Source organism: Bubalus bubalis, chromosome 9, assembly GCF_019923935.1.
Source record: "Bubalus bubalis isolate 160015118507 breed Murrah chromosome 9, NDDB_SH_1, whole genome shotgun sequence".
In the NCBI taxonomy this organism is placed as follows: Eukaryota; Metazoa; Chordata; class Mammalia; order Artiodactyla; family Bovidae; genus Bubalus; species Bubalus bubalis.
Genome location: NC_059165.1, coordinates 29,776,307 through 29,797,936, shown reverse-complemented (window position 1 = coordinate 29,797,936; position 21,630 = coordinate 29,776,307). Strand labels below are relative to the sequence as shown.

The following is a 21,630-nucleotide window of genomic DNA, read 5'->3' as shown; positions in this document are numbered from 1 at the left end:
AAACAAAAATTTGACTCCCACATTTCCTTGGCCACCCTCTTGTGCTCATTAAGTTGGGTAGTTGCGCTTCAGGCAGCTCCATAAACCATGCCTTCATGGGGGGCCTTAGCATGGCAGGAGTAACCCTTCTGTGGGCTATCTGCTTTGTGCTGTATTCTTTCATTTTCCATTATGTGCTTTTCTGTAGTACTTGTTTTTTGTGTAATACACTAAGAAGTCCAAATAACAAAATGTTGTTTGAAACTTAAGTGAATTTTTCGTAAGTTATACTAGTGTCTTTGTAAAGAGTTACTTGATTATTCATGATTGCTGCTGCTGCTGCTAAGTCGCTTCAGTCGTGTCCGACTCTGTGCAACCCCATAGATGGCCTCCTACCAGGCTCCCCTGTCCTGGGATTCTCCAGGCAAGAACACTGGAGTGGGTTGCCATTTCCTTCTCCAACGCATGAAAGTAAAAAGTGAAAGTGAAGTTGCTCAGTCATGTCTGACTCTTAGTGACCCCATGGACTGCAACCTACCAGGCTCCTCCATCCATGGGATTTTCCAGGCAAGAGGACTGGAGTGGGGTGCCATTGCCTTCTCTTTGTTCATGATTATCCATGAATAAATAATTAAATCTTAAGGTAATTCACTTAAATAACTTTTAACTACCTGATATTTCAAAGGAAAAGATACAGAAACCTATATAATAGATTCTCATTTACCCTTCACTCAAATATCATAAAGACTGACATTTTGTAAAAATTTAGGTTTTTTTTTTGAAGTGAGTAAAAGATTACACATATAGCTAAGGTCATATGTAATTAACTGCCATCTCTTTTCCTCCCTCTTCACCTCCTATCCTCACTATTATCCTGGTGTTATTTATTATCCTTATGGATGGTTTTTATTCTTTTATTTGATATAGATGTATCTTAATATGACATTATTATTTTTGTATATACTTAAACTGTACATAAATATACCCCAGTGAAAGTGTCTTATTGTATTATACATTGTAAATAATTGTTTTAATAATTATACAAAGTAGATCAATTCATTTTCCTAATGATAGACAATTAGACTTTTTCCATTTTTTTGTCTATTATGAATACAAACAGTATTACTCTGATCAGATCAGATCAGATCAGTCACTCAGTCGTGTCCGACTCTTTGCGACCCCATGAATCGCAGCATGCCAGGCCTCCCTGTCCATCACCAGCTCCCAGAGTTCACCCAAACTCATGTGCATCAAGTCGGTGATGCCATCCAGACATCTTATCCTCTGTCCTCTCCTTCTCCTCTTGCCCCCAATCCCTCCCAGCATCAGAGTATTTTCCAATGAGTCAAGTCTTCGCATGAGATGGCCAAAGTACTGGAGTTTCAGCTTTAGCATCATTCCTTCCAAAGAACACCCAGGGCTGATCTCCTTCAGAATGGACTGGTTGGATCTCCTTGCAGTCCAAGGGACTCTCAAGAGTCTTCTCCAACACCACAGTTCAAAAGCGTCAATTCTTCGGTGCTCAGCCTTCTTCATGGATGTGTGTCCAACTCTCACATCCATACATGACCACAGGAAAAACCATAGCCTTGACTAGACGAACCTTTGTTGGCAAAGTAATGTCTCTGCTTTTGAATATGCTATCTAGGTTGGCCATAACTTTCCTTCCAAGGAGTAAGCGTCTTTTAATTTCATGGCTGCAGTCACCATCTGCAGTGATTTTGGAGCACCCAAAAATAAAGTCTGACACTGTTTCCACTGTTTCCCCATCTATTTGCCATGAAGTGATGGGACCGGATGCCATGATCTTCGTTTTCTGAATGTTGAGCTTTAAGCCAACTTTTTCACTCTCCTCTTTCACTTTCATCAAGAGGCTCTTTAGTTCCTCATCACTTTCTGCCAGAAGGGTGGTGTCATCTGCATATCTGAGCTTATTGATATTTCTCCCGGCAATCTTGATTCCAGCTTGTGCTTCTTCCAGCCCAGCGTTTCTCATGATGTACTCTGCATATAAGTTAAATAAACAGGGTGACAATATACAGCCTTGACGTACTCCTTTTCCTATTTGGAACCAGTCTGTTGTTCCACGTCCAGTTCTAACTGTTGCTTCCTGACCTGCATACAAATTTCTCAAGAGGCAGGCCAGGTGGTCTGGTATTCCCATCTCTTTCAGAATTTTCCACAGTTTATTGTGATCCGCACAGTCAAAGGCTTTGGCATAGTCAATAAAGCAGAAGTAGATGTTTTTCTGGAACTCTCTTGTTTTTTCTGTGATCCAGCGGAGGTTGGCAATTTGATCTCTGGTTCCTCTGCCTTTTCTAAAACCAGCTTGAACATCAGGAAGTTCACGGTTCACATATTGCTGAAGCCTGGCTTGGGGAATTTTGAGCATTACTTTACTAGCGTGTGAGATGAGTGCAATTGTGCGGTAGTTTGAGCATTCTATGGCATTGCCTTTCTTTGGGATTGGAATGAAAACTGACCTTTTCCAGTCCTGTGGCCACTGCTGAGTTTTCCAAATTTGCTGGCATATTGACTGCAGCACTTTCACAGCGTCATCTTTCAGGATTTGGAGTAGCTCCACTGGAATTCTATCACCTCCACTAGCTTTGTTCGTAGTGATGCTTTCTAAGGCCCACTTGACTTCACATTCCAGGATGTCTGGCTCTAGGTGAGTGATCACACCATCGTGATTATCTGGGTCGTGAAGATCTTTTTTGTACAGTTCTTCTGTGTATTCTTGCCACCTCTTCTTAATATCTTCTGCTTCTGTTAGGTCCATACCATTTCTGTCCTTTATCGAGCCCATCTTTGCATGAAATGTTCCTTTGGTATCTCTGATTTTCTTGAAGAGATCCCTACTCTTTCCCATTCTGTTGTTTTCCTCTATTTCTTTGCATTGATCGCTGAAGACGGCTTTCTTATCTCTTCTTGCTATTCTTTGGAACTCTGCATTCAGATGCTTATATCTTTCCCTTTCTCCTTTGCTTTTCGCTTCTCTTCTTTTCACAGCTATTTGTAAGGCCTCCCCAGACAGCCATTTTGCTTTTTTGCATTTCTTTTCCATGGGGATGGTCTTCATCCCTGTCTCCTGTACAATGTCATGAACCTCAGTCCATAGTTCATCATGCACTCTATCTATCAGATCTAGTCCCTTAAATCTATTTCTCACTTCCACTGTATAATCATAAGGGATTTGATTTAGATCGTACCTGAATGGTCTAGTGGTTTTCCCTACTTTCTTCAATTTAAGTCTGAATTTGGCAATAAGGAGTTCATAGTCTGAGCCACAGTCAGCTCCTTGTCTTGTTTTTGCTGACTGTATAGAGCTTCTCCATCTGTGGCTGCAAAGAATATAATCAATCTGATTTTGGTGTTGACCATCTGGTGATGTCCATGTATAGAGCCTTCTCTTGTGTTGTTAGAAGAGGGTGTTTATTACTCTGAACAGCTTTATAAATGTCTTTTTGAGTGCTTGTGTATCTTCCTAGATTTCTAAAAGGGGAATCACTGTGTCATGTAGACCAGTATATGGGCTCTTTAGCTTCAGTAAACATTTCCAAATTGCTGTCCATGTTCTTTCCAACATGCTATGGAAGCAAACTTTTAAACTTTTTGATAGTATGATGAATGTAAAAAGTTATTCCTTAAAAATTATTCCTTCAGAAATATTCACCATTAATTTTTTTTTTTTCCTTATGTGACTATGAGGAATAGCTTGTAGGTCCCTTGAAAAATGCTGCTGATTTCATTTTCCTTTCTCTGATAAATACTTTTTGGCCTTTGTGTATATAATATACTTATGTCCTTTGCCTATTTTTCCATTATTTTGATGGTCCTAATAAGTAGGAGCACTACTTCTTTGTTATATGCCTTTTCATTTTGTGTTTGGTGACTGCTTTTAATAACAGAGGTTTTAAAAATTTAATCAAATATATTAGTCTTCTCCTGTATGATTTATATTTTTATATTGCTATTTCTATCTTGTCAATAAGTTATTCCCTACCTTCATGTCATTAAGTTGTTCTTCCATGTTTTCCTCTAAAAGATTGCTTGCGTTTCATATTTTTTTCTTACATCCATCTGGATTGATTTAAAGGCTGTGAGATTCCAGCCTGACTCTTATTATATGGGTACCCAGTTATCCCACCATTGTTTATTGAGCGTGGCGTCTTTTCTGCTTGTTTGTGATCCTAACTCTCACATGTCTCACATGCCAGTATAGGTTTGTGTCCAGGCTTGCTGTTACTTCTCTGTTCACCTGTTCCTAAAGCAGTGCTGCACTTTTAATTACTATAGCTTTACAAAGTCTCCTCTCCCAGCTCATTCTTCAAAGTTGAATTGACTTAACTCTATCAAAGAAATTTCAGAATTAACTTCTACAGTTGTACTGCATGTAGGTTAATTTGTGAGAATGTATTCATTTCCTTTTGAAGATAACTTTAATTAAAACATAACATACAGAATTAGGAACAAATCGTAAGTGTACAGCTTAATGAATTTTCACAAAGTGTACCCATATAAGTATCCAAAACCAGGTCAAGAAACAGAAGAATAGTAAGGAAAGGAACACAAAATCTCCACTTGAGAGGGAGGGCCTCCCATTAACTCCTTCCCCTCTAAAGGGTATAACCACTCTCCTAATTTCTTTTACCAACGAATAATAATTTGGTTATTTTTGTTCTCGTTTTTGAGCTGTATATAATAGAAACATACAATATGTATTCTTTGTGTCTGGCTTCTTTGATTCAACATTGGTTTTATGCGATTCCTCCTTTTTTTTTTTTGCATATTGCTTATTTATATTGTCATAGAGAATTTCATTGTATAAATATATAACTTTTCTGTTCTATTGATAAACATTTGAGTTACTTCCAATTTAGTACTATTATGAAAGTATTGCTGTGAACATTCTTTTACATGTTTTTTTTTTTTAATGTACATCATGTACATTTCTGTTGGACATGTACCTAGGAGCAGAATTGTTCAGATATGTCTACTTTCAGCTTTAGTAGACTCTACCAAGCAATTTTCCAAAATAGTATACAATTTACTCCCCTAATAACAGTATATAAATATTCTAGTTGTCCTACATCTTTGCCAGAGCTTAACACTGACAGTTTTTGGTTTTAACTTAGCCATTTAGTAAAGTAATGTTGTCTCCCATTTAGTAAAGTAATGTTGTCTCCCTGATTTGGTTTGTGTTTTCTTAATGATTTAAAGTAGACTGTCATCTTACTGGTCATTTGTGGTTTTTTGTGTTGTCATTTAAAATTTTTTTTCCTCTACCATTTTTCTTGAAGTTTGTCTTTCTTTTGATTTGTGGGAGTTCATTATGTACACTGCATCCAAGTCTTTGGGAAATATATAGTACATATATCATATATTCTGTGATTTTGTATTCTCTTAATGACATCTTTTGATCAATGTTGTTGTTGTTGTTTAGTCGCTAAGTCACGTCCATCTCTTTGTGACCCCATGGACTGCAGCATGCCAGGCTCCCCTGTCCACTATCTCCCGGAGTTTGCTCAAGTTCATGTTCATTGAGTCAATGATGCTGTCTAACTCATCTTATCCTCTGCTGTCCTCCCCTCCTTTTACCTTCAGGCTTTCCCAGCATCAGTCTTTTCCAGTGAGTTGGTTCTTTGCATCAGGTGGCCAGAGTGTTGGAGCTTCAGCTTTAGCATCAGTCCTTCCAGTGAATATTCAGGGCTGATTTCCTTTAGAATTGACTGGTTTGATCTCCTCACAGTCCAAGGGACTCTCAAGTGTCTTCTCTAACATCACAGTTCAAAAGCATCAAGCCTTCAAAAGCTTTTATAAATTTGTTTTAAAAGAAACCTTGTTTTCACTGTTTACCTTTTTCAATTTCTTTCAGTAATATTTTGTAGTTTTCTTTGTAGAAGTCTTGTTCATTGTATTAGGTTTATTCCTAGATATTTGATTTCTTTTGATATTGTGGTAAATTAGATCATTTAAAAAATTTCCAGTTACTTGTTGGTAAAATGTAGAAATAATGTTGGCATTTGAATACTGAGCTCATTTCATTTGTAGATTCTAATAATTTTCATAGATCACTTTAGATTTTCTGGTAACATAGTAATGACATATAGGAGTAATGACAGTTTCATTATTCTCTTTCTAATCCTTATACCTTTTATTTCCTTTTCCTACATTTTTAAAAGTGAATGGATATTTATTTTGTTAATGTTATTTTATTGTTATTTATAATGTTAATTTATTTTGTTAACTGCCTTTTGAATGTTAAACCAACCTTGTTTTCCTCAAAAATTCTAAATGGTTTATATATCTTTGGATTGTCTTATTAATATTTTATTGAGGAGTCTTGTGTATGTATTTGTGGATAAAGTTGACCTGTAAGTTTTCCTTCTTGTAATGCTCTTGGTCAGGTTTTGGTGTCAAGATCATGGTGGCTTTCAGAAGTGATTTGGGAAAAGTTCCCTATTGTTCTATTCTCTAGAATAGTTTTTGTAAGATTGATACTATTTTTTTCTATTTTGTTTTTCAGTCACTCAGTCGTGTCCAAGTCTTTCCGACCCCATGGACTGCAGCACACCAGGCTTCCCTGTCCTTAGTGGGAAAGTTATCTCAGTTTGGGTTTTTCTTGTTGAAGGACTTTTAATTATAGATTTAAAATCTTTAATATATACTGGATTATTTTCTATTTATTATATTATTTTTTATCAATTTTTTAAAAGAACTCTGCTCATTTATTCTGAATTTTCAAAGCATTTCATATGCCAAATGTTTGTTTATAATAGGTTTATTATTTTTTAACATCTGTAGAAAAATTAAAAAATTTTGATCACAAGTTGTATCATTCAGGGCTTCCCTGGTGGCCCAGGCAGAAGAATCTGCCTGCAATGTGGGGACTCTACCCTGGGTTGGGTAGAGCTCCTGGAGAAAGGGTTGGCAACCCACTAGAGTATTCTTGCCTGGAGAATTCCATGGACAGAGGAGCCTGGGGGGGCTACAGTCCATGGGGTTGCAAAGAGTCAGGCACAACTGAGAAACTAACACTTTCGCTTTTACAACTTAGAGATGGAATAGGTTTACTTTTTATCCCCTCAATTGTAAGGCTTTGTAATGCTTTAATCTGATACCCCCATTATTTGCATGAGGCATCTCAACTCCTCTTGGCTCTTCTCTATTTTTTTCTTTCCTTATCATTGCTAATTATTCTTTTCACCCCTGTCATACCTTTTGGTTCCTCATAGCTTCCATTTACAGTCCCCAGTGCCATGTAGCTTCATTCTTCCTTTCTTATCAACCTCTCCTCTAGTTATCAATAGATTGATCCTTTCCATGGTTCTTGGGGCTTCTCCAGTGGCTCAGTGGTAAAGAATCTGTGTGCAGTGCAGGAGCCACAGGAGACACGGGTTCCCTCTGTGCGTCAGGAAGATCCCTGGAGGAGGGCATGGCAACCCACTCCAGTATTCTTGCCTGGAAAATCCTATGAACAGAGGAGCCTTGTGGGCTATATATAGTCCATGGGGGCTCAAAGAGTCAGACACGACTGAAGTGACTGAGCATGCACGCACGCACTCCATGGTTCTCAATTTCAACTCCCGAGAGATGATTTGATGAGCCTAGTTTCAGAAGACGTTTATGTCTTCTCTTAGGCTGTTGGTCAGTTATGGATCGGCTACTCTTGACCAGGCAGGCATAGCCAAGGGCGTTGTGTTCACGTAGTAAAGCACGTGGATGCCTAAGGCTGACTCCTCTGTAGAGGACTGCAGTTGGATGATTTTTCTTAGGATATACTTGGCAAGTACTAGAATTGTTTAATAGAGGTAAATTCTAGAAATTAAATCACAGCAAGTATTGCAGCTTTTCTGCCTTTTTCACTTATTCTGGTGAAATGCCAGTAAGTAATTAAATGCTGATAAAATTGATACCTAGAATTTGGTATTATCAATCTCTTTACTGTCTATATTAAAATCTATAACTGAAAATATCACATGCTACCAATCAGATTAGGCCTTCTGCAGTTAAATAAATAATACCTGTGATTTGGACATTTGTAAATTGATAGATTTTAAATGTAAGTAATATAAAAGACACTCATAAGCAGATTAATGATTATTTAAAGAGAAAACCATAGGGGTTATCTCATCTAGGTTGATTCTTGTTATTTCCTTTTTTATACTCCGAAACAATCTTGTGCACTGCTGAGAATTCACTGTTCTGTAATATCACAGTTCAAATTGAAGACAGAGAGCTTCTTTCCCTGTGTGATGCTTAATGGGTGACGTTTAAATACCACAGCATAATCTTTGCCTAATACATTCCCATTTATGGAATAAATTATAGATATTATATAGAACCCCCTCTGGTACAATAAGTGAAATTGCTTTTTAATTTTCTAGGGGGACTCGGAGAGAGTAATGATAATTACTGGACCAAACATGGGTGGAAAAAGCTCATATATAAAACAAGTTGCATTGATTACTGTCATGGCTCAGATTGGCTCCTATGTACCTGCAGAGGAAGCAACAATTGGAATTGTGGATGGCATTTTCACAAGGTAAAAACACGAATTCTATTTAAATATATTTCTAACAATAAATCAAGACCACATTGTCACATGAATTTTCTTACGTACATATTTAATTGAACAGATTTGCTGTATAGGATTTTGATATTTAGAATTTAGGAGTTTAAAGAAATCACTTACTTCATCATGAAACTAATATCAGAAGAGACCTAGGAGATCATTTTGTCCAGTAGTTTCCAAGTTATTTTTAGTTACTGAGCTCTTTCTTTAAAGGAAATCATGTGTAGAAGATCAGTCAGAGGTAGAGAGCTTGGAGACTTGGTTTCTAGGCTCTGTAGAGAAGTCTGCTATCCATGTTTTATTGGTGGTCTACCTTCCTTGTTTTATAGATGGGAAACTGAGAACAGACTGGAAAAGGCACTGGCCCAAGATAATTTAATTCATATTCGTTTTTGCTTTAAGGACATAACATAAGGCTAAGACTTACCCTCAACATATAAACCTAAATTGTATGCCATATTTGGAATATAGGTGAAATATCCTGGTCTCAAGGGTTAAGATTCATAGTTTAATCTACTTATTCAGATTTATGAGTTCTTAAAGTATTATTTATACTTCCTACACTTAATTTTTAGAAAAAAGTAAATATACTCTATAGCACATAGTCAAAGTATGTCTGTAGAGTATCTGATTTATTTTCCTGCTTATTTAATATTTGACCCTTGAACACATCAGACTATATCACATGCTAATAATGTTCATGTATTTGAATAGACATTAGAATACTTTAAAATTTGGTCTTATATCTAAGAATGAGCAAAAGCAAAGCAACTTAAATTCTGTCTTATGCCATATCACCAAACAGATGTTATTTTGATTTCCATATATTTGTAAATTAACTAGGCCTCCCTGATAGCTCAGTTGGTAAAGAATCCTCCTGCAATGCAGGAGACCTCGGTTCAATTCCTGGGTCGGGAAGATCCCCTGCAGAAGGGATAGGCTACCCACTCCAGTATTCTGGCCTAGAGAATTCCATGGACTGCATAGTCCTTGGGGGTCACAAAGAGTTGGACATGACTGTCTTTCACTTTAAAGAAATTTTAAAAATCTTTCTTTAGTTTTTAAAATTATAATTAATTTTCTGTTTCCTATATAGATATTTTTATTTTGGTTACATTATTAAGGAGAGTGACAGAGAAGTTTTATTAGGAGAAAAAAGATATAAAGAAAGGAAAATAAAAAGAAAGAGGAAAAAAATATCTTGGTCCATATAAGGTAACTTGTCTGGAAGAAAATCTAGTTAGCAGAATATCAGGAGTATTTTTATACACAAGTAATAGAAAAGAAAATAGGTTTTACTTTTCTCATTGAACAGAAAGGCCTGAAGTAGGTGGCCACTTCTGGTGCTTTAGTGGCTCTGCAGTTTTTTTGCCTTCTCCTGATAGTTGCAAGATACTTACTGTGAATCTAGACATCACGTTGGTATTCGCATGAGGAAAAAGTGAAAAGGAATGCAAAGACTTCTCCTGTTTTTCAGGAAGTCCTTACCTTTTTGGAAGCTTCCCAGAGAGCTTTCACTTATATTTCACTAACCAGAACTGTGTCTCATGGCGATAATTATAAGGGAAACAAATTATGAATTTGATTTTGTCTAGTTTTATAATGGAGTTAGGTAAGGGACAGGGTGTTCAGGAATAGATTCAGAAGTAACCAGAAAATAGTTTCTACCACAAGGAATGTATTCAGTGATAACAACAACTAACCTTTATGATAATAACATATTTATAATATTAATATAATAACATTCTTATCAACGAATAGGCACTGTTCTGTGTACATAAAATATTTATATAAAGTACATTCAGTGAGAGCAAACATAAGCCTTCTGGAAAAGGACAACACATATTAATTTCAACAAACTTGGATATTTATCAATTCGTTTTCATTTGTTCATTCATCCAGCGTATACTAACTTGACATCTAACATGACAAGCACTCGGAATACAAAGCAACCATAGTTTCTGTTCTCATGAAATTTCCTGATGGAGAAGATTAGCATAAACCAAAAAGTCATCTAAAGAAATGTAAAATTACAGATATGACAAATCTACAAAGGTTGTGTACAAGAGGCTATGACTGCCTGTGGTACTGGGATCTGATCTGGTCAGGAAGGTCAGGGGAAGCCTCCCTTTAGCAAGTGATGTGTGTGTGAAGGAGGAGTTAAGTTGAAGAAAGAGCATTTCAGACCAAGGAAGCAGCATGTGCAAAGTTCTTTCACATTAAAAAAAAAACAAAACCACATAGACAACAGAGTGAATGGTTGCTCTCTAGGGGAGCATGCTTTTCAATGAAGATATGAAGATGAAGAAAATAGGCAAGTTACACAGAGTGTAGGCCATGTTAGGAGTTTGTGTGAAAGCCATGGGAAACCACTGAAAGGCTTGGCACGATCACCTCTACACTGGCTGCAGTGCAGAAGATACTTGGAGAAAGGACACAGTTGATCAGACCAATGTCATCAGCAGGCCCTTGCAGTGGCCTTGGTGAGAGGTATCAGTGGTTTGAACTGGGGTGTAGTGTTAAAGTGGAAAGGAGTCATAATTGAAAGGCAGTTAGAAGATAAATCAACAGGACTTGATGACAGATAGGTATGAGGCTGAGATAAATAAGTGGCGTCTTCAGAGATGAGAGTAATTTGTGCGTCTGGTTGGAGAATGGTGGCATTTACTGGAAGAGGATGATTTTTTTTTTTTTTATGGATCCTGACTTTAGTTTTGTTTTTAATTTTTTGGGAGTATAGTTGATTTACAATGTTGTTAGTTTCAGGTGTACAGCAAAGTGCTTCAGTTATAGATATATACATATCCATTCTTTTTCAGATTATTTAGCCATATAGGTTATTATTGAATATTGAGTAGAGTTCCTTGTACTATATAGTAGGTCCTTGTTAGTTATTTATTTTATATATAGTAGTGTGTGTATGTTAATTCCAAGCTCCTAATTTGGGTGATATCTTGATAGTTGTCTTCCTCTGCCTGGCTTACTTCACGTAGTATAATAATCTCTAGGTCCATCCATGGTGCTGCAAATGGCCTTATTTCGTTCTTTTTGATGACTGAGTATTGACTTTATGTTTGTATGCAGTAGATAGAAACACTCTTAGACCTTAAGAAAGCTGTCATGTAGTCAGTTGAATATAAAATTTGAGTTCAGAGGGAGAGAGGAAAGGTAACAATATAGATTTGTTGTGAGACATCTTTGTGTAAGGTGGGGAGTGAAATCCTGGGTGTGAATGGGATCCTGTTGGCAGAGAGTATAGTGAAGAAGACAGTGTTCCAAGATTGAGCCTTAGAACTGCCAACATGTCATGGCTGAGTAAGAAGAATAAGCTTGAATAACCAACAGAGGAGGAGTAGCCAGAGAGGTGGGGGAAACCAGGACATCACAGTGCCGTGGGGTATGGGGAAGAGTGCTTCAAGGAAGAAGTGGTCCACAGTAGTTGAATGAGATGAAGCCTCAGAAGTCCACCTTGATTTTAGCAAAATGGATGTAACTAGTGACCTTTGTAAGAACCATTATGTTTGGGTGGTGGGAGGTTATAACTTTAACCCTCCAGTTATAGAGAGTTCAACAGTAAGTGAGAGGTTAGGAAATAGAGTTAGTAGAAGACACTGGAGCAGATTGGCTGGGAAGAGGAGGTGAGAAATCCAGTAAGGGACTTGTTTTGTTTTTGACTGGTAGACTTGAACATGTTTAAGAGGGATGTCCAGTGGGGTATGTTTATGTCCATGAATTTATGATTCTAAAAAAAGATGCATTGGTCACCTTGGAGGGTAGTAGAATGAATTCATGATATTTAAAATAAGAAGTCATTAGTCACTTTGGAGAATGAAAATTTAAAGATAAAGGGGAGAATCAAGCAGCTACCATGTCTTTCCAAAAAGATGATGAGAAGAATTTTCCCTTTATAGCAGTATTCCAGCTAGCAAAGAGGGAATAGTGGAATTAGAATATAACCGCCCCCCGCCCCGCTTTTTTTTTTTCAATCCCTAATGTCATTATACATCTAGGCAATAATTAGAAATGGCTGCTAATGTCATGAAAAGAGAGACAACCAAACATTAGGTAAAAGTTTGTAACACAAGCTATGAAATCAGGGCAAACAAATTGAATCTGAATCTTTATGGATCTCTAGATCTGTCTGAAACATAGAGAGATACTGGTGTTTTATACTGCATGATTGAGCACAGCTTTAAAACACTAGTTAATTAGCAAACTTTTAACTGTGAATCAGTTAAAGAAGTAAAGAAATAAATAGATTATAAAGATTTAAACACATATATATGGAACATTCTCTTATGCTTTCCCTTTAAGAAGCTGTTGTTTCATGGACCTCAAAGTTGTGTTTATATTGATAGAAGCAGTCTGCCATGGGCCCTGAGCGTCTCTGCATGTACCTGCTAAGAATACCAAGAAAACCCGAATTCTCCCTACCTAAGCTTTTGTCAGGGGTGGACTTGCAGTAAGCAATATTGAGAGAAGAAGTGACATCTCCCCTCAATGAGAAAGCTGGCTTCTGTTTGTTGTACAAGTAGTCAGTCCTCAAGCTCAGTGTTTCTGCTGATTAACGACCCACTGCATGCACAGTATCAGCATCCATGGTGAGCCCTTTGCCTTCTCCCTACGGGACTTAACAGCTGATGAAAACCAACATGGGTAATAAGTCCTTTGTCTCTGACTCGGGATTTTTGTGTCTTTTGACAGCACCCATGAAACGGGTGCTGGATTAACTTGACGTAAATAGAGTAAAACCCAAGACTTTGGCCAGTACTTGATGGGTCACTAGGATTCTTTTATCTCTTGATAATATCAACCTAGACAGCATATTAAAAAGCAGAGACATTACTTTGCCAACAAAGGTCCATCTAGTCAAAGCTATGGTCTTTCTGGTAGACATATATGGATATGAGAGTTGGACTATAAAGAAAGCTGAGCACTGAAGAATTGACGCTTTTGAACTGTGGTGTTGGAGAAGACTCTAGAGAGTCCCTTGGACTGCAAGGACATCCAGCCAGTTCATTCTAAAAGAGATCAGTCCTGAATATTCATTGGAAGGACTGATGCTGAAGCTGAAGCTCCAATACTTTGGCCACCTGATGTGAAGAGCTGACGCATTAGAAAAGACCCTGATGCTGGGAAGGACTGAAGGCGGGAGGAGAAGGGGACAACAGAGGATGAGATGGCTGGATGGCATCACCGACTCACTGGACATGAGTTTGGGTAAACTCCTGGAGCTGATGATGGACAGGGATGCCTGGCACGCTGCGGTCCATGGGGTCGCAAAGTCTGACACGACTGAGCAATTGAACTGAACTGGATTGAAGATGTAAGTAGATAGGTTAGTATTGGGAAAGGATGGAAGCTTTAGAGCCAAAAAATGCAGGTTTCCATACAAATTCACCAATTTCCTGACCATGCAGTAGTTACTTCACCTAGGGTCTTGAAAGCAGTATGGTGTCCTCTTATTTAAAGAAGGAAAAAAAAAAAAAGATGTGTTATAATTGAGTACAAATCCCACTTTTCCACTTAACAACTATGTGACCTTTACTAAATTACTTGACTTTTCAGTGTTTCAATTTTATTACCTATAAAAATGGAGATTATACTGTGTCGAGACAAGCTCGACAAGCAAGGTTTCCGAAAGCGCTATACTGCGAGAGAATGAGAAATGAGACACAAGAATTCAGAAAAAAGCGAGGATCAGGGACCAACACCGCTCCAAGGTGAAGGTGCCGAAACTGAATCCAAGCCAGCTTTATTATACTTTCAGCTGTAAATGAAAGAATTTACAGGGAGTTAAATTATAACTCATGTGGCCTTCAGGGCCAAAGAACAAAATGATCATTAACCATTGAGTAATTAGGAAACAATAATCAATAACAAATCAGTAACTAAGACTAATATTCTTATCTATAGATTTTCCACCAGATATGTAAAACGTGATTCTGAGATGCCAGTTGAGAAACAGTCTGGGGTCAGTTTTCCGACCCCAGGATCATATCTTGTTTTCAGAATTATGAACTGTTCCCTCTGGACTTGTTCCAAGAGTCTCATGCCTTATAGCATCCAGTTTATTAATAATTCAGTTCAGTTCAGTCGCTCAGTTGTGTCTGACTCTTTGCGACCCCGTGAACCACAGCACACCAGGCCTCCCTGTCCATCACCAACTCCCGGAGTCCAGCCAAACCCATGTCCATCGAGTCGATGATGTCATTCAACCATCTCATCCTCTGTTGTCACTTGTCCTCCTGCCCTCAATCTTTCCCAGCATCAGGGTCTTTTCCAATGAGTCAGCTCTTTGCATCAGGTGGCCAAAGCATTGGAGTTTCAGCTTTAGGATCAGTCCTTCCAATGAACACCCAAGACTGATTCCCTTTAGAATGGACTGGTTGGATCTCCTTGCAGTCCAAGGGACTCTCAAGAGTCTTCTCCAACACTACAGTTCAAAAGCATCAATTCTTTGGCGCTCAGCTTTCTTTATATTCCAACTCTCACATCCATACATGACCACTGGAAAAACCATAGCCTTGACTAGATGGATATTTGTTGGCAAAGTAATGTCTCTGCTTTTTAATATACTGTCTAGGTTGGTCATAACTTTCTTTCCAAGGAGTAAGCATCTTTTAATTTCATTGCTGCAGTCACCATCTGCAGTGATTTTGGAGCCCAGAAAAATAAAGTAAGCCACTGTTTCCACTGTTTCCCCATCTATCTGACATGAAGTGATAGGGCTGGATGCCATGATCTTCGTTTTCTGAATGTTGAGCTTTCAGCCAACTTTTTCACTCTCCTCTTTCACTTTCATCAAGAGGCTCTTTAGTTTCTTTTGCGGCACTTCCCAGGGCCTGCTTTTCTTTTATTCTTCCTGTCTCCTACAATACTGCTTAAATCACAGATTATTGTGAGAAATAAAAATTAAGTATATAAAGCACCTGGCGTATAATAGGTGCTCAGTAAATTTGAGTTGTGTCCCTTCTAGAGTCTGTGTCATTAGTATTTTGGCTTGTAGAGTCTGGCTGTGTCTGCATGTTAGTGTAGCACTCCTTTTCTAACTTAGCTTCAGGTCTGACACCTATAGAGCAAAGGTTTGATAATATCAGCTTTACAGGCTTTGAGAATATTTTTTAAAGGATGTGAAACCACTATAAATTTCTGGTCTTAGTTGTTATCCTTGAAAAACGTTAACCAAATATAACCCCCCTGGCACTTACTCTTTTGGAACTCTCAGAATGTAAAACAGGTAAGAATCGTCGACCCTGAGGCTCTAGCCCCACAGAATGGAGCGGTGGTAGAGCCATTCCTCTTGTTATTCAGGACGTAGCTGACACGGTGGGTGTTCACATGAGATGTGAGCTTCTTCTTCCACACTGATGGCATGAAGGCATGCCTGGAGCTCAGGAACCAGGGGCAGCCTTAAGGAACCAGAGTAGTGACCAGTCACTGCATAAGACAACACCTGAGCTGTAAACCTTGCCAACACTAAATTCGTTGTTTCAGTATACAACAGCAAAGTTGCTTCAGTCGTGTCTGATTCTTTGTGATGCTATGGACTGTAGCCCACCCAGGCTCTCTGTTCATGGGATTCTGTAGGCAAGAATACTGGAGTAGATTGCCATGCCCTCCTCCTGGGGATCATCCCGACCTAGAGATCAAACCCATGGCTCTTGTGTTTCCTGCATTGGCAGGCAGGTTCTTTACCACTAGCACCACCTGGGAAGCCCAGTACAGTAGTATTCATTCTGAGTTAACTCCTTTAAACACAGTAGTTTATTCAGCTACTTGAAGATACATTTTATAGTTACCTGTTCTTGGTCAACCCATCCAGAGGTAGTATTACATAAAAGAATATTTTTGTTAAAATACATGAAAAAGAGCTGGTTACAGAGCCCGGCATTTGGTATGATTCCACTTTTGTATGAGAAATTATATATGTAAATATATGCAGTGCAAACCATCTAGATAGAAGGCTCTATTCCAAAATCATTGTGAAGGATATGGCATTATGGTGACTTTTTTCCTTTGGTTTATGAATATATTTTAAATTCTGAAATAAACATGTAATTAAGTAAATACCTCCCCAACCCCGCAGTTAAGGGTAGTATCAGTCAAAACGAGATGTTTCCTAGGAGTCTACTGAAATGTGTATTTGGTTGTTGTCTGGGAATACTTTTTTCCTAGGGTAAATTTTCCTAGGGTAAATTTCTCTTCCTAACTCAGTTGCATGGAATTTGGGGTTCGAAGCTTTAAAGCTTCCCAACAACACATCAGATCTTGTTTCCAAAGTTTCAACCGAACCTCTAAGTAGCCCTAGTTCTTCCTACTAGGAATTGATGGCTTTCTGTGAGATCAGTATACCTGGTGTTTTTGATTTTCATAACAGAAACGTTGCCATTTGCATTTTTAACATCTCCCTTTGTGTACATTGGATTCTTTTTAATGGAGCTTTTAAAATAATGTTGGTACTGAACCCTAATCTCAGGGGTTCTAATTTGGGGTGGGGTCTGGAAGTTGAATTTTTCATGTGTCCAGATGGTTTTGAAGGTGACCAAGATTGAGACACATTTCCCCAAGCCCTTGCTGGAGAGTTCTGTTGATTAATTATAAAGTAATAGAAACTTCTTACGAAAACTGTTTGTGATGTAATGGGGTATAAAGTGAAATGTTTACCTTCTTCTCAGGCCAGCATCTATTTATGGTTCTTTATACAACTTTCTCGGAGAAGGCAACGGCACCCCACTCCAGTACTCTTGCCTGGAAAACCCCATGGACAGAGGAGCCTGGTAGGCTGCAGTCCATGGGGTCTCTAAGAGTCAGACACGACTGAGCAACTTCACTTTCACTTTTCACTTTCATGCATTGGAGAAGGAAATGGCAACCCACTCCAGTGTTCTTGCCTGGAGAATCCCAGGGACGGGGAGCCTGGTGGGCTGCCGTCCATGGGGTTGCACAGAGTCGGACATGACTGAAGTGACTTAGCAGCATACAACTTTCTGCAAATTTACAAGTATACATAAATCTTCTCTTTTTAAAATGTTAGTGTTAGTCGTTCAGTTGTGTCCGATTATTTGCAATCCCATGGACTATAACCTGCCAGGCCCCTCTGTCCATGGAATTCTCCAGGCAAGAATACTGGAGTGGGTAGCCATCGCCTTTTCCAGGGGATCTTCCCAACCCAGGAATCGAACCCAGGTCTCCTGCATTGTAGGTGGATTCTTTACCATCTGACCTACCAGGAAAACCCAATTATATTAATACTGAGCATTATTGTTTATGTAGCTTGCTTTTATTTCCTAATTTGTGGTGGCTCAGAGGTTAAAGCGTCCACCTCCAATGTGGGAGACTCGGGTTCGATGCCTGGGTCGGGAAATCCCCTGGAGAAGGGCATAGCAACCCACTCCAGTATTCTTGCCTGGAGAATCCCATGGACAGAGGAGCCTGGCGGGCTACAGTCCACGGGGTCGCAAAGAGTCAGACACAACTGAGCGACTTCACTTCACTTCACTTTGAGTTGCCTATCAGTTCATATGGATTAGAATCACACTGTTATTGGCTGCTGTATATTTGCCGTGCAGAGGTTCCCTGAACTCTTCAGCCTCTGAAAGCTCCATCTGGGATGCAGTGCACTGCTCTAGTAGAAAGGACCCTGTTCCCTATCATTCTTTGTCCTCACCTTCTGTTCTTGTTACCGTTGGAAAGGAGTCTGTGTGGACCACATTCAGTTGTATCCCTAGGATATTAAATTTTTACTAGGGTATGGTTTAATATTATGCCCTCACATTTTTCATTTGTTTATTATGAAATTATTCAGACATATTGCAATCCCCTATGTAACTTCCACCCTCCTAAAGAAATAAAGCATTGCCAATACAGCTGAACCCATAGTCCTCCCTGGTTCCATTCCTCTCCAGTCCCTCCAGAGTAACCGTCCTTTTTGACTCTGGTTTTTACTCCACGAATTTCTCTGTATTTTTACAATATAGGTATGTTTTGAAACAATACACAGAATTATTTGGCATGTTTTTAAACATCTATCAGTGGCTTTTCCCCCCTCTGTTTTATTTATGAACTTTGTTATGGATTCATATAATTCTAGTTCACTCATTTTTCTCTAATTGTGGTAGTCCGTTGTATGCATGTACCATAGTTTATCCATTTTTCTTTATTAATATCTAATATCCAAATTGGTTGCAAATCTCAAAAGTGCTGATACTTGTCTTACACACATGTAGTACACAAGTGAGTTTGCTGATTCTGGACTTTATCTGGGAGTGGGATGGTAGAGTATAAGGAAAGTGCACCTGTCTTGGTCTTCAAGGAGGCTGGACCAGTTTAGAATCCCATCAGCAGTGCGTAAAATTTTTCCTGATGCTTTAAAATGAATTAGAATAAGAATACCCATTTGATGATGTTTCTCTATATTCTCTAAAATTGCTCTTAAAGACATTTTCATTCCTGTTACTTAATGTGTTTTACATACAGTACCATCTGATAAATCACTTTTTATTAATGCTAAGGAATTTTTTTTCCTTGATGTGCATACACTGCCTGTTTACAAAGAGATTTGAAGCAATTTATTAACCTTTCCTAACAAACCGCCAGGCCTCTTGTTTTCAGCCAATGGCTGCTTCCTCTTTAATTACTTTTTGTGTTAATTGCCAGGAAGGCAAGAGCTAAATTCAAGGCAGAAATGTGGAAACAAATTCGGGGTTTGTTTTTCCCCTTCTCTTTTTATATGGGACTATTTCTCCCATGAGTACTCCTATAGCATGATTCTGAGAACAGCTGTATCAGAATCAGAGATTCTTGTTAAAAATGATACTTTCTAATAAGGCCTGTCACAGACCTATTATATTGGAATCTTTGGCCTGAAACCCTAAATTTAGCATTTTAAAAGCTCATGCTATATTTGCTGTTCAAATTTGAAAATCTGCTATATGGCTTGTAATATTACTTTCCTATTCATTGTAACTCTTCTGTTATAAATATATTATTATTCCAAATCACTTCAAATCTTTTTTTTGCTCAGTGGAAAAAATAATAAAATCTAACATGTATGCATAACATGTGGCTCCAGGCTGTATCTTTAAATTGGTTATTTTTGCATTATTAATTGGATATTTACAACACTAGGACTAAATTCATGTTTTACTTAAATATTTATTGAGTACCTACTATGTGCTGTTTTATAAGGAGACTAAATAAACAGACGAAAAGCTATAAACGAGGCTTTGGGATGAATGTTGTAACCTCATATGAATGTTGAATGTTGAACCTTTCTCTGAATAAGAAGCATTTTTTACCTGTGGCGGATTCATTTTGATATTTGGCACAACTAATACAATTATGTAAAGTTTAAAAATAAAATAAAATTAAAAAAAAAAAGAAGCATTTTTTTAAAAATAGAATTTTCTCAAACATATTCATTTGGCCATAATTGGTATATTTATATCAGTGTATTGTGATATATATACTCATCAGTGAAATATTTCTAGACATTTATTTCCAAAGATCATTAACATCTTTGAGTGCATCATTGAATTTAAGATTTATTTTTTGTTATCCTGATAAATACAAACTTAAACCTTATTCAGTGCTTTAGACTCAGTAAAGTTTTAGAAAAGCGATGAATTATTGTCTAGTTTTAAAATAAAACAATTGGCTTCTCTCAGCATAATTTATGTCTATTTATGTCAGTTAAATGTTGGTAGAAAGGGGTATTTACATTAAGTGGCCCCTGCTTAGTAATTTTCATGCCGCGCTTCCCACGTAAACTCTTACGGCCCCCAGCTTCAGCAATGCTGTGTAACCAGAATGGCTCCAGTGTGTTTATTTTGAGAGAGAATTTGAAGGTAATAGGTCTTCAGATACTTAAATTAAATTATCTTAAATGTTTGCTTTTGGCTGTGTGGATGATAACTGGTCTGTTTGCCCAATTTAGTTTAATTCAGGACATATTGATTGAGTACCTACTGTGGAGTATTTATACTTTATTAAAAAATATATATCCTGGTTGAATAGAAAGAAAACATCTTGAGTCAGTATGTGTTTGTCTAGTTGGTAGTAAATACTAGCACTACAAACCACATTATATTTTACCAAATGAGTGGGCTGTTGAGAATTTTATTGGCATCAGAAATGTTACCTTATGACTGTCTCTCTGGTTTATTTAGTGCCTATAGCTTTGTCTGCCAAACAGGAGATATCTCACTTCATCTTTTTGATGGGAAGTGGTTGTATGAATATAATGCTTCAGAGTCACCTGAGGGTTTGATTTGGTTTAATTTTAAGTGTAGATTCCAGGCATGTCCCTGAAATGTAGATTCCCTGGAGATTCAAGTGTTACCAGTATGATGAAGGAGGTTTTGGGACTCTGTAATTAAGAACCCCTGCTTAGGTCTTCTCCTTCTTTAATTATGTACTTTTTTTTTTTTTAACTGCGCTATATGAGCTCTTTGTATGTTTTGTAAATTAATCCCTTGTCAATCACATCATGTGCAAATATTTTCTTGTATTCTGTAGGCTGTCTTTTCATTTTGGTTACAGTTTCCTTTGTTGTGCAAAAGCTTTTAAGTTTTTAGGTCCCATTTGTTTATTTTTGCTTTTATTTTTGTTACTCTAAGAGATGTATCTAAAAAGATATTGCTGCAGTTTATGTCAAAGAGTGTCTGCCTATGTTTCCCTCTAGGAATTTTGTAGTATTTGGTTCTGCCTTTAGGTCTTTAACCATTTTGAGTTTATTTTGTGTATGGTATTGGACTTCCCTGGTGGCTCAGACAGTAAAGCGAGACCTGGGTTCGATCCCTGGGTTGGGAAGATCCCCTGGAGAAGGAAATGGCAACCCACTCCCAGTATTCTTGCCTAGAAAATCCCATAGACGGAGGAGCCTGGTAGGCTACAGTCCATGGGGTCCCAAAGAGTTGGACACGACTGATATGGTATTAGAAAGCATTCCAATTTCAATCTTTTCAATTCTTTTCAATATAATGGTCCAATTTCCCAGCACAACTTATTGAAGAGACTAGAGACTGTCTTTTCTCCATTGTGTATTCTTGCTTTTTCATAGATTAATTGAC

At 37.9% G+C, this 21,630-nt stretch overlaps 1 protein-coding gene across 5 annotated transcripts in view; it reads left to right on the top strand.

The window, feature by feature from the left end:
• The window catches only part of MSH3 (mutS homolog 3), a 183,296-nt gene that overhangs the window by 137,730 nt on the left and 23,936 nt on the right, over positions 1 to 21,630 (top strand). For all 5 annotated transcript variants that reach the window (XM_006065108.4, XM_006065107.4, XM_044947345.2 and 2 more), the window contains exon 20: positions 8,370 to 8,527. In XM_006065108.4, the coding sequence (XP_006065170.2) occupies positions 8,370 to 8,527 (158 nt within the window). The remainder of the gene's footprint in view (positions 1 to 8,369; positions 8,528 to 21,630) is intronic.